The sequence below is a fragment of the Lycorma delicatula genome, chromosome 7, assembly GCF_047948215.1.
Source record: "Lycorma delicatula isolate Av1 chromosome 7, ASM4794821v1, whole genome shotgun sequence".
Classification (NCBI taxonomy): Eukaryota; Metazoa; Arthropoda; class Insecta; order Hemiptera; family Fulgoridae; genus Lycorma; species Lycorma delicatula.
Window position 1 is genome coordinate 34,900,527 of NC_134461.1, and position 15,135 is coordinate 34,915,661.

General features: G+C 27.0%; 1 protein-coding gene across 2 annotated transcripts in view; it reads right to left on the reverse strand.

The window, feature by feature from the left end:
- The window catches only part of LOC142328122 (calmodulin), a 44,010-nt gene extending 31,943 nt beyond the window's left edge, over positions 1 to 12,067 (reverse strand). The window contains exon 1 of one of the 2 annotated variants that reach the window (XM_075371643.1): positions 11,724 to 12,067. In XM_075371643.1, coding sequence (XP_075227758.1) covers positions 11,724 to 11,726 — 3 coding nt within the window. In that variant the 5' untranslated portion in view covers positions 11,727 to 12,067. Of the gene's footprint in view, positions 1 to 3,764; positions 3,807 to 11,723 lie in introns of those variants that run through there. The other variant, XM_075371642.1, reaches the window with a different exon arrangement.
- Between the last annotated feature and the right edge of the window lie 3,068 nt (positions 12,068 to 15,135).

Sequence of the window (15,135 nt, forward strand, 5' to 3'; positions counted from 1 at the left end):
CTGCAAAACATTATCTTAAAAAATTTACAACAGAAAAAGTCAATTTAGGGGAAAGTATGGCTTAAATACCAAAAAAACAAAAAAAAACCACTTACATGAGGGTTGACTTGATAATATTTTATTCAAGCCAGTTAGAAAACAGAATTCTATTACAACACTACGACAAAATGCAGTAAATCTTGTAATGTAATAATGTACATACAAATACATAGTAGTAACCCACCGGGTTGGTCTAGTGGTGAACGCGTCTTCCCAAATCAGCTGATTTGGAAGCCGAGAGTTCCAGCGTTCAAGTCCTAGTAAAGCCAGTTATTTTTACATGGATTTGAATGCTAGATCGTGGATACCGGTGTTCTTTGGTGGTTGGGTTTTCAATTAACCACACATCTCAGGATTGGTCGAACTGAGAATGTACAAGACTACACTCATACATATCATCCTCATTCATCCTCTGAAGTATTACCTAAACGGTAGTTACCGGAGGCTAAACAGGAAAAAGAAAGAAAAGAAATACATAGTAGTAAACTTTCCATCTAATTCTTTTACTTTAACTTAACATCAAAGAGAAATGAAACACTGGTAATGGCAAAACTTCTTTTGAAATGTTTATAAACAATTTAGGCACTACGACAACCCTGATCATAAAGATTTAGCAAATTAATCAATTAAGACGTATCTGTTGAATACATCTACAATAGCTCAGGAACCAGAAGAAAAATAAAAAAGTTACTTATTCATAGTGATTAAAAATGTTAGTTTTATTATTAAACATATACACTTAATTTCAAATTTATACCAGATTAACATGTTTTATCCATTCAGAATATTAGGTTTTCATACACTTAAAGGAAATATTATAAAATAAAAATTATTAATTACAAATACATTAAACAAACAAAAAATAATGATAAAATTGTATGAGTAATCAAGTGATTGTAAGTTTTATTACGCAACTAACACCAAAACTGACTGAAATCAAACCATTCTAAAAATAAATTATTTGAGGAACAGCTTAATAGAGGAAGTGGAGGGAGGGGAAAAAGAAATAAATAGATGAGATGAAGAAATAATGTCACAGAAAGAAACATTATTGGAAATTAGCCATCCCAAAATTTCAAATAAAATAAAACAGGTTAAACAACAAAATTAATCAACAATCTTACTAATGATTCTCTAACTCTTTAAAAATATTATGCAAAGCGGAAAAATTTAATTGAAACTGAAGAAAATTATTTCAAACAGACTTATAGATGTTAACTAATTTATGTACTCTCCCCAGAGCATATAGAGGACTCATCTTTTTCAGAAGTCATTTAATAGCAAGCATTTCCTGTGTCATTGACCAGAGACAGTAGTACGCTGAACACAAGTAGTACACATACTATCTTTAAATCAAATAATTCTTATGGAAAAAATAAAACTGAATTTTTAAAATAAACAATTCATGTAAAACAAAACATTTCCAAAATTAAACAATTAATAAACAAACGTATACAAAATTATTTCAGTTCTTAAATTAAAATTTACAGCAACAGCCATAACAAATAGTTTTCCCTTTTTATATAATGGTATAATTCTAATTACCTTTTTCATACAATTTTAAACTTTACTGTCTACGTCCGTTATATGCAAAATAACTAGTACAAAACCAAACTTTAAGGGGGGGGGTTTGGAATATACACTAGAAATCTTACCCTAATATTACCCAACTGTTTAAGAATTGTTTCCAGTTCATTTTATTCAATTCAGTTACTTAATACAATAATATATTTCATTTAAATAGTAACATATAGCTCATTCTGATTACTTAGGGGGTAAAGTTTTAAAATCAAAACAAATTTAATTTAAATAAATCCTAAGTTTTAACTTAAAAAACATAGACCGAGGTTTTTAGGACCACATGAATATTCCAAATAACAAGGAGCCTGACTTTTTTTACGCTGATCTCGCTCCGTAACACTTAATCACCAACAAATCTATTTAACAAAAAGGATAAAAAATATTGCACTCTCAAGAACAGCTTTCGCCTAGATATTAACCATACAGACAAGTATTTCCTGCATTAAAAGGGTTAACTTTTAAACGACTAAATGTCTTCTGTATTTAGGTAGGTTTAATATACTAATGTACAATAGTGGTTTGCTTATTCAGAGATATATCTACAGTGAAATCGCAAACCGAATTCATTCCTTTTTTTTAATGTGTTGTTTAGGATTATTGTTCTTCAGCATGATTAACAAATTTAAAACGATATCTATTAAAGGTCTCCGAATGAATTGGCTACTTATATCCATCAACAATAGTTAGCCAAAATAATTTTACAAGTGAGAACTAGTATTTTACAATAGAACTTCAAAAAACCGAAGAAAAAATTATCTAACTGGCACATTTACTTTTTATTAATCGTGAAATTAGAATACACAATTTGAAATAAAAATAAATTCTACATAACAACCTTTCCTAATGGCTTTGAAACTTTATTGGTAATAAATACTTTATTGTAATAAAATAAATTTGTCAAGAGCTATGTCTAATATTAATTTAAGCTGGTACTAAACTGCTAAGGATATTTTTATGAACTGATGACAATGTAAATTCCAAAAATAAATCAATATAAAACATATATAGGTAGGTTATTATCCATAACTGCCAAAATTTTGAAAAAGAAAAACCAGGGCAAAACCTGAATTAACAAGATAAGGGGACAGGTAGAAGGTGGGATTCCCTGGTTTGGAGAAAAATACAATAAGGAAACTGTATGTATTTGATGTATTCCTAACATTAGATATGCTCTGCTAATCACAAACAATTTAAAATTTCTTAAACTATCAATTTAAGTAAATATAAGGATATTTTCATAAAATACAATTGGGAGTTAAGGTTATACAAATTTTTATAGCAGGATAAAGTTAAAGTTTAATAAAGCAATACAGTGTTATTTACAATAATCTCCAAAATATATCACTTCTAAGCTAAGACAATATGCATCTCTTCGTATTACAGCAAGGACTTTCAGATAAAACGTCACTTCCAAATCTTAATATATTTTATAAAATTGTAAAATGCAGCCAATATTTGAAATTTACCATACTTAAGGATAGTTGGTTCAATGGAAAGTAAATTAAATGGTTAAAGAGATTTCAGCAAACCAACATATTAAAAAAAAAAAATCTTTATTTACACTGGACAGTCATAAAAGTTATGCCCCAATACCTTCAACAAATTAACTATTTTGTTAGAACTTTTTCTGATTAGTTTTACTGTAAACTTCTGTTTTATTTTACAAAAGTCGGAAATTAATTTTCTTTGAAAATATAATATCACCATGCAGCACTGTACAAAGTAAACTACTAAGTTCTCCTATTTCACCCACTATTTTAAATTAAGTCAATCTGTGGACTAACTCAAATCACAAATTAAGAATTTATGAATTCAAGTTTATGTAGATGTTAAAAATAACTTACATAGAATTCGCACACATTTTATTATGCAAAAAATTAATTATAAAAACTTAGCAACACAAAAATAATAAGATCCATACAAAATAATTTTATCTCTTTAAAAATAATGAATACAACACTATGAAGGTCACAATCTACTCTTGACAAACAAGATTAACAAGCAGAACCAAAAAACAAAGGGCCTTCAAAAAAAAAAAAATTATGAGAAAAAAATGTTATACACAAATTATAAGAACACAAAAATGAAATACACTGCTGCTTCTGTGTGAGTACAAATAAATCAACACTTATTTTTTCACAAACCTTTGATAATTTATTATCTTTTAACATATAAATAAGCTAAAAAGCTTAAGATTATAAAAACAACCTCATATTTGCTACTCTGTGAACGATTAAATGGGTGAGTCAACTTTCAAATAATGTTAGGTGTGAAGTTAAAATAAATAATGACTAATATAATTACATAATAAATATAAATAAAAATCTGAAACATTAAAATTTAATCTAACTATACTATTTAAATGTTTGAATTTCCAGGGAAAACATTAATTTTGTTGATCAAACAACTAAAACTGAATAATTTCTGAACTATCTCCTATAATCATTAATAGACTGATTAATTAATTATATAACTCTACTTTCAGAACTGAGTGTACTGAAAATAGAATAAAATTTGATTATTACTATCTGGCTGCAACTCAAAATAGTGAATCACTAGCACCAGCCACTATCAGATCTCAACCACAGCAATTTATAAATGCATCAAACAGACAACATGTGATATAAAATATAAATCTATCACCCTCAGAGGAATTTGAACTACACAATAATCATCCACAGATATAGAACTGGATTGAAATTTGAACTTATATAATTAAAAAAGTATATTTTCCGTGTCAGTTTTCTACATAAAAAAAAAACAACAAATTTTTATCAAATATTCTTATATAAAAGTATTTAGTATACTTATTTATTTTAATTTTGAAATAACCTGTAAATTTATTTAGCGGTTATTCTACAAATTACATAGTATTGAGATTAATTAACGAACAATTTTCTAACTGTGTAATGCCGAAGTGCTTTTTAATAACATAGAAAATAAAAATCATAAATAATTTGAAAAATTACAACAGGCAATCATGATAATAATGAAGTTCCTTATTTTCTTGTTATATTTTTAATCTTATAACAAATATAATCTATTCCGTTTGATTCAAAGGAAATAAGAATACAGGACTGGTGACTGATAACCTTATCTTTTTATAAACCACAAAATACAGGAAATTGTTGTAACAGTATCATATAACAGAAACAAACCGGGATATTAAGAAAAATTAAACTTTGACAACAGGAAAATCATGTTTAACTAAAACGTCACATATTTTCACTAATCTGAAAAAGAAAACTACTTTATTTTAACAGTTGAAACCAACAATCAATACTTAATAATAAAAATTATAATGAAGATATTTATTAATTATAACAGAATCTATCACAAATATCAATCATTTTTCCTGTATTTATTACTAAAAAAAATTGACTATCAGATTCTCAAATTCATTGGCTGATGAAAAACTGACAACATGCAGTATAAGTAATTTGCCTACAATAAAATGTTTATGTTCAACTCCATTAAGGTTGTAATTACAAAGTAACAGAACAGTCATACAACAAAAACTAACCATCTTTATTTTGCCTTTGCACATCAACTCTATCAATTACTTCCATTAGAAAGTAACTTTTTTTTGGTGGAGATTTACAACTCCAGCCAAATTAAACATTTGCAGTGTTCTATTTTAACCAATTCTGTTTTGAAACTGATAATGACTTTCACACTAGAAAAATCTTTTTACCAATGTTCCTTGAAAATTTACTTGGCAATTTTAACCCATTAAAAGTAATCACTACTTGCAGTATAAATTTCTTTTGCATTTGAGGGAAACGTATAGGGATTATAACAACAAGAATAGCCTTGTTGATTAGTTATTTGCAACATAACAAATACCATAAGAGATTGTTCATCGGCTCACCAAACCAATTGTGAATGAAAGCAGAAATGGATCAAAATGAACCTTCAAAGCTTCATGCAAACCTCAGGGGGGTTACAACTGTACGAGAGATAGGGAACTTATAATGATAGACTACATTACTGTATCTGTATATTAAAATTTTTTAAACACTAAAAACAAAATTATACTTAAAAGGCAAAAAAACGTTTACAGAAGATAATCAACATTGTGCATCAACCAGTAAAAAACTGGTTAACAAAATGATCTATGTTTATATAATTTGAAAATTTTTAAATCGATTAAAACATCTATTTGAAGATGAAAGAAAGAATAAAGTAATAAATAAAGATGATCCACAATACTGTTGCAAATATAAAAAATACATCTAAAATGCATTAATTTCAAATATGTAAAGCTTGCGAAGCTCTAAAAAAATTTGTATTTTTAACTTACTTATTTTTGTTAATATTCAACAAAATTTAAATTACTATTGTCACGCAAAACCAATTTGTACTCAATTGTTTTTGTTATTTAAAAATTAAATAAATTTTTATTTCTTTTGGTTATTCAGACTAGACAGTAGTCTCAGAAAAAGAAATTGGAGTGGGTTAAGAGTTATACTCTTATCAGTCAAAGAGTTGAGGTAGTACAATATCGGAAGCCCTGAAATGTATATCATCCTACAATAACAGAAACAAAATTAAAAAAAAAAGTACAACAGCGGAAGAATTCTTCCATACCAGTGGGTATATTATTTGGAGGTACGAGTATTTGCAGAGAAATTATAATCTAACCAACTTAACTTACGCTTGCTACCCTTGACTAATCACAAACATGATACAGTAAATCATTGTGAAAAACTGATCAAAAATCAGGTGGACTTACCCGAAATACTGAAAGTTTATGATGGTGAGCTAAAAATCACAAAAGAAGGAATTTGGTACTAAAGAATTATTGGGTTATTTTAATAAATGTATGTTTCAGAGGTTAATTCAGTGGTTATTAAAAAAATATCGGGTTATTTATTTAATTTTTTAAAAAAGTGGTACCCACTTACTGAAAAAAAGACCCTTTGCAGCTGCCTTAAATTAAATCAAAATATTACCTACTAACACAATGGTAACCCCAGCTACATTCCTGCTATAACAAGCTAATTACTACTAATCAAGCAGTTACAGAACTTATATACAATACAAATAAATTAAGATCACAATATTACACATGCAGTTAAAAAAAATATACGGAGATTTATTAATAATACAAATCACCAAAATTTCATTATTTTAAGATTGATCAATGTCTAGCGGTAAAATATAAGTTTAAATTAATCTTCAATATTTAAACAAGATCACTTCTAACAACCATACAGTTCAGTGTATGTAAAGCTTAATAATTGTTAGAATATGCAAATACATATACACAAAAATAATAAAGTAAATTTGATAATTTAAAACAATTTAATATAGTACAAGAAAAGAAACCAGTTTTTAAGGTTATCAGGTTATCATTTTTATAAATGTAATGACATTAACTAGTAATTACTGGTTAGTAACACTTCAAATTCTGAATTAGGAAAAACAAGACTCTCTTGTAATAATAATTGATGAGATGTGCATTTGTGTAAATACTGATGTTCGCAACAATACTATGTATAACAAAATAATAATTTTCCAAAAGCTTGTTCAATCCAACAATAACCACGATTAATCATTACAGTTACCACTATTTTCAATACAGAGCATTCCGTCTGATAATCAATGATTAAATGCATATTTGTGTGTACTGTAAAATTACATATTATAAATAGATGAGGGATACATACATCACTCATTTCTTACAAGTAAAAATAGAATGGTATTAACAACCTTAATGAAACAAGAAGATCGTTGCTGTATGGGGCATTTTGTTATACGTATTTTAGTAGATTTTAAAATTAATATCAATAATTTATTAACACACTAACAAAAACTACATTCATTAAAATTGTTCCTGCAATACTGAAAACATTATGTGGCAATATACCAATAGCATTCTAATTTTAATACCATGAGACATGAACTGTTTTCACCTTTTATATCAAAAGGATTAAATACTTTGATTTTCATACAGCAACATAATTTTTATTTGATAATTTAAAAATTTAGTTGCCAAATGCAACAAAAATTAGAAAACCAAATGTGAGTTTTATAAGATACAAAGTGCAGTGAACACTTTATACATACAGAAAAAAAATCATTGCTTTTTTTAGTAATATTTCTACTAATGCAATAATGATGTACAGTCTCATTTCTATTCAATATATACTTATTCTGTGGAAGTAGCTGATCTAACATCCAATATCATAATTCAATAGAAATATTATATACTTAATTACTGAAAAAATACCCTTATTTCAAACCTTAATAAGTGCAAAATCTCAGATGTTAACTAGTAGGATAAAACTGAAAGCATAATCCAATTTCAAATTAAATATATACTCAGATCTGAAAAATATAATTAATCATCTTGTACAAGAATTACATTTTTTTCTAAAATGTAATGTACTTCTGCTGGTGTTATTTTTTTTTTACTTGTTTAGGAACTAATTTTATAACATAGATGTTTCCAAAAGAACTTTACACCATTAGGAAGATTTATTTTTTTAACATGCTTTACAAATTCAAACATCCTTTTTATCAGTCATGACCAAACCACCAATAAGTACTGTATTTTACAATTTAAAAAAAAAATATGAGCTAGCATTTTAATGTTAAGGTTTTAATTTCAATAAAACCTTAACTTCTTATGGAACATGGGAACCAGTTAAGCAAAACTTGACTGGAATTATAAAAATAATTTTTTTTTCTATATAAAAGGTGATTTGCAATTCAGTATTTCCCAACTGTTCTGCTATAAACAAGCAGTGTAAAAACAAGTGGGGAAAGAAATTTGTTTATTTACTATTATCTAAGAAATTTAACAACTTGATAAATGAGGGAATCAATGAGTGCTAATCTATTATTTCTCTAGTCCAAAAGCAAATTATGAATATACAAACAGCAACTGAAAAAAAGTTGAAGAGAAAGGAAATAACCTAAATCATAAAATAAAAAGCAGTCAAGCCTTTTCAAAGCAATAATAAAACACTAACTGAAACTGTAGCAACAAACGTAGTGTTGTCAATGCCGTTGTAATTGTTACGATGTTCAAAGCAAATAATGTTCAGGTACCATCTGTATTTAATTTAATGATTTCAATATCTAATACAACTGTAGGCAGATAATTAACTTGTGAAACATATAAGTAATATCCAAATAAAATTTTAGTTTTAATAAGAATTTCTGGAGATTTACTATTAACTGAACATGAGTTTGTTGCATATGTATTTTTAATATCACTACGAAGAAACAGAATTACTAAGGCCTAAATGTAATTATTCTGGCCACTCAAGCTTTATAGATTGATTTATGATAATCATTTTAACATCATCAATAATAAATAATGCTTTGGTCCATACTTATCTTAATATACACATAAAAATCAGTACTGTGGAGACATATATGTACACTTTTTGCCAGTCTAGAATCAGAAAAGGGGAAATACAGAGCCCAAATAATCACAAAAAAATACCTTGAACCAATAATTAGTTCATTTACAAAATTTAATATCAAAATTCTAACCCAACCTCCTTTATCAAAATCCTAACCCATCCTACTTAAAAAATAATCTTGAAATTAGCTCTCATAATTACTGATAAATTTACCGATAACCACGTACACTTCAAAATGTTTTGAGACATGCAAGGATTAGTCTTATTAACTTAATATTTTAAACACAGCAGAAACAACTATGAGAATTAATATTATCAGTGCAAGAATGATAATGCAACTATGTTATCTGACATTAAATGAAAGCAACAAACCTAAAAGCCAATAGAAACAAGAACTAACAGTACAGCACACATGATTAAGTTATAGCATTCCAGGGTAATTAAATTATCTAAATTTTTACCCAATAATATTTGAACTACTCAATTTCAGAGATATGTTTAAACATAATTAAGATGAAAAATGTGGGATCTGCTAATAACAACATCAACAAAGTAGTAAATGTATACTAATATGTACTTATAACAATGATTTTGTGGAAAGTGTACTTTATTGATTTTTTAAACAAATCAGCTTCATTGAAACAACAAAACTACTTTTTCAATTGAGTTTTTTGTATATTCTAAACTACCAAACAACCAGTTAAAACAAATATTCAGACAGAATTGATTTTTAGACTTTCATTTTAAGACAGTAAAATATGAATATTAGGTTCACATATGTTAACACAATTATATAATAGAAATATCTTAATTGATTTGTGGAAATTTTAAGTTATAAACTGCACAAATAACTTAACCAGACACGTAAAATTATATTTAACAAATCAACACATATGAGACAAAAAGTATTTTCAATAATTCTTAAAATTAAAGAGGACCATTGTTGAATTACAACAATAATAAACAAATATATTCTAATTCTACAGAAGTAACTACACAAATTTCAAATAATAGAACCATTTTTAAAATCAAAGATTGGGAATAATGATTCAGTGCAATTCTAAAGGGATTTACAAAAATATAAAATTTACCTACCTTATCTTGTTTGATACTCATTATTGATATTTTGATATAACATTCAACTAAAAACAATAAAATAAATAATGAGCAAGTTGTGTAAACTAGAATTACATTATGCAACAGCTGATTTACAGATGACAGAATTTGAATATAATTTTTGGGACTAACCTAATATATTTTGTAAATAAAACCAGATATGACTGAAAGCCGTATTACAACTCAAAACTATCACATATTTTTCCAAAACTTTAATGTGATACTTTAACAATCCTACATAACATTTATTTAAGGGTTATGATTTGATGCTTAGGTGGTAAAAAATCTGGAAAGTAGCATAAGGAACTCTTTTTAATACTTCATAATTATTAGTATAAAACATCAAAATGTTTTAAATTACAAGACATATTACTCAACGTTACTAGTTTTAGAAAAAAAAGAAAACAATAAATCAAAATGTCATCTCAAAAAAAAAATGTAATCAGTTTGATTTAGTTTACAACAGGTTAGTAAAGCAAAACTAGAATTATATTTTAAAATATATTGTCGTTATATTGATAATGTTATTTTGGTCATATTAAATGAGACATATAATAGTTTATTATACATAAAAATAAGACATCTACCAAACTGTTTACACAACCTCTGACGACACCAAATAACAAAGAAACAAAAAAATATTTGTTTTATAATTGACTTAATACTAGTCTTAAAAGATCCCAGATCAGAAATATTCAATAAATATGACTTAATTCATACAAAAATTAACATAATTACTAAATCAGAATTGAAAATTAGTTTGGACCAAAGTGGTTCAAAAATCACATGGTCTATATTAATACTGCTAAGCAGATCAGGAGTAAAAGAAAAGAAATTTGGCTAAATAAAAGAGCCTAATTACGTATTGAAATACTAATATCAGAAACTAATCCAATTAGATTTGAAATAATCTTCTCATGATAAATGAATGGACATGTATGTGTTCATATGTCTAATTAATTCATATCAAATATTCTAAAATTGTAAAATTTATTTATGGGAAATCAGAAATGAGTTATGCAATGAAACATTCATGACGAATGAGTTTTTCAAACAAAAATTTTTAATTTATTCTTTCTAAGAATGTAAAAAACAAACGTACATCAGTTACAAAAAAAAAAATTGTAAAAAAGTTACGAAACAAAGTATTCTATCTAAAATACTTTAAACTAATATTAAAGGGGTCATTTTTAATGGATTTATTCGTGCTACATACTTGGGAAAACAGGTAGATAATAACTTGGTGTAGGACGCAGAAAAATACGAAATTTGTATACTACAAAGCACAACTGCTATTGCCTAGATTTTAATAACCTAACAAAACCTGCAGTCAGTATTTACAATTGTTTCATGTTATTTATGATAAATTATCTACTACAAAAATTACTTTCAATATTATTTATTTATTTCATTAGTTCAATAATCCAAAAATGCGTCGGATATCAATTTACACCTATTAAGGTTACACAATTTAGCCTACAACACGGCTAGCAAGCCGAGATGGCAACGAGGCAAATATCCAGCACAAGTTAGGAAACATCATTAACTGTAAACCGATTTTTTCAATGACGATGATTAATAAAGAAATGCTATCATTAACACACTCACCATTTTTGATATTTGACGAATTCCACTACAGACTAGTAATCACCACCGGTAAAACTACGACACACTGCACCGGCCTACTGAAAATACTTCGAATTGTACAAGTTCCTGATGACGTCAATAATATGTATTCATCCGCAAGACAATTCAACTTCGTAAAACAAAGTTCCCACAACACTGTTTTTAATTCAGAGATTAAAGTTACACTTTTTGAAAACTAGTTAGGCACGTAACCACTTACTAAACACAACAACCACTTAACACAAACTCGCAGTGTGGATTACGTTTTCTAGGCGCAAGCCAAAGAGCTTTATAGGTGCTGGGTGCGGTCTTGTTTACAAGACTTCCTTGTCGGCTTCCAACAGCCAAACTAAGCTCGATTCTGATTGGCTAATACGCACCTGCAATGCGTCAAGCACTGGGTTGTGCAGTTGGTCGTTGTAGAGTTGGTATGAACGTGAGTTGCGCGCGCAACTAACATCTTATCAAAGGTGCATTGAAGAAAAATTTTAATTGCTGGAGAATTTAAAATTTTCTAAATTAATGTATAAAAACATACTACGGCAACCATTAAATAAATCATAAAACATATCGTTATTACTAGCTAAAAACTAATTTCATAACCCATTAATTTTATGCTCCAAAAAGATTTTATAACATCAAAAATTAAAAAAAAAGATAATTAAAAGATTAATTAAACACGTTATTTTAAAAATAGTAATAACACAAAATCACAAGACAAAATAAAATAAATATCGATTTTTTTAAACAAATTTAATTACCATTTTCTGAAGTTAGTTCTGCGCATGCTCCGTGATTCCGTTTTAGCGCGGAAACTTTCGTCATACTTGTTGCATACATTCAAAAAAAAGAATAAATAAATGCTCATTAATCCTTAAATAATTAACAAAATATTAAGAAAAATTATTATAAAACTTAATTATTTTAAGATTTAACGACAATTTTATTTAAATGAAATGTAGAAAAGGCGGGAATCGATTGCTGCGACGGGTGCAGAGTAACCAGGCCGTGCCTAGTTTCCACTGCGGTGGGACCAGCCGTGATGATAGTCACAAAGCGCATCGACAGAATGAAAGCAATAGTTTTGCATCTGCATTCCCCGCTTTTTTGCGCATTTTATTTTATTTTTTTGACTGTAACAATAATTTTCAATAACTTCATTAAAAATTTAAAAAAAGCAAAAATTAATAATTAACTTTAAATTAATTTATCATTCAACATATTAAAATAAGAAAATGTTAAAAACATAATGATTATGAATTACAAAATGTATTTATGTTTAAAATATAACGATTACTTAGTTTTAATGTTATTTTAGTACTTTTTTGTTAATTATTATTTTTAATCATTTTTTTAAATAAAATATGTTAAGTTCTCTGATAACTTCGCGTCAAAAACGGTCTTAAAAAATTTATTTTTATGGTTTAGATTCATAACAATGCCAAAATTAAATAATGTGTTCATTTGCAACTCACTCGTATGAATTAAGGGGAAAAAATTACGTTTTTCCGTACAACTTTTATCTTAAGTACATTTTATTAATGTCTTATTAAAAGGTTGAGGATATTAAAGGATTTTAAGTACAGATGATTATTATACGAGCATATCATATTTTTACTTATTGAAGTTAAAATAATTTAACTGGAGAGAAAAAAAATCCGTATTAATCATTTAAAAGGTTATTTTACTTTATGCATTATAATTTTAGGGGAACCATTAATTCTTTATTTCATTGTTTGGAATATCTAACCTTAAATTTTCATCTTACAATTCCAATACAACGTGCTTATCCACAGTTTATTTTCTACTTGTAAAAAAATTACTCTCGTAATTATATTGTTCATCAACAAATTCTCCTTTACAGCAAATTCATCAGTATATTTCAACCTTCAATTCACTATTTCAGAAATTCGACAGCATTCAACTCAACTTTTAAAAAGTTATCCTACTTTTTTTGAAATAAAAAATCACCTGTAACTTTACATAGACTACCGATGGGTTTTTACAACATAGTTATTTAGATTGGAAATATTTTCAGGGTATTTCTGATAATCAATTTATTTAGGTATTAGTTTTTATGAAAGATTAAAATTAGTTGTTATAAACCAAAAAATAACAATCTAACAATACAAAATAAATACTAATAAATCGCACAAACAGATTATTAAGATAATAAAAAGAAATAATAACCAACTGCCGGCCTCCGTGGCGCGAGTGGTAGCGTCTCGACCTTTCATCCGGAGGCCCCGGGTTCAAATCCCCGTCAGCATGGTATTTCTCATACGCTATAAAATTCCATTTCCATATCCCACGCACAAGCTTAAAGCTTATGTGGCGATATCATCGAGCAAAAAAAAAAAAATTAAACGTAAAGAGAGACTTACGTTTACTTGATTACTCTCATGATTCATAAACAGTAGTAAATGTAAAAATCAATTTTAATAAAAATAATTTTTTTTACTACAATTATGCCCTACAATATTTATTAGATAATGAATACTGCTAGATCTATGCGCGCAACTATTAGAAAATTTCAAGCAATACCAGATACGTTTAAAAATAATTTAACAATTTTAGACATAGGTGTCTTTGCAGAATGAAGTATCTGCAATAAACAAGAAATTATGACAATCTAACGATATACCATAAAGCTGCAAAATTGTTAGAGCGAAATAGAATTAACAGAGATGAATTATCTTCCTTATTTACGTTAGGTTTGTGGGCCTAAAATTTCGTTAAACCAAATGTTTAATATTTTTATTGTATCTGATGATTTTTTATTTTCTTATCTTGGAAGTAACGAATAAAAGTCAGTCACGTTACTTGAATGTGACATTATCAAGTCGAATCAAACTGCCTGGCGGAATCAGCGGTATTTTTATAGTTAAAACTGCATGTATATATAGTAAAAATTCTTTAAACCGGTTAGATAACCTGAATTTACTTTTTTAAATAAAATTTATATTTTCTTTATTAAATAAACGTATATTCTTTACTTAATTATAATTAGGCTTATAAAAATACTTTAAGTTCGGTAAATATATTTATTAAATTTTATTTCTCTTTTTTTTGTAAATTATTATATATTTTAATTACGAACAATTTATAGTTATCATTTTCAATTATATAACATAACAATTACTTTCATTGTTGTATAAATTTTATTATTGATTACTTAATGTAACGATGTCCTGGGTTTGAGTATAATTTACAGCAATTTTATACGGATAGATTTATAATTAAATTGTTTTTTTTCTTTTGAAAAAACCCGCCTATAGTTACCGGCTATAAGGAAAATTAAGCAAAACATTAACGTAACTAAGTATGCAAGTAAAAAATTATGTTATGAGATTATTCTATTCTTTCAAATTTTGAGATGCAGAACACATTATGC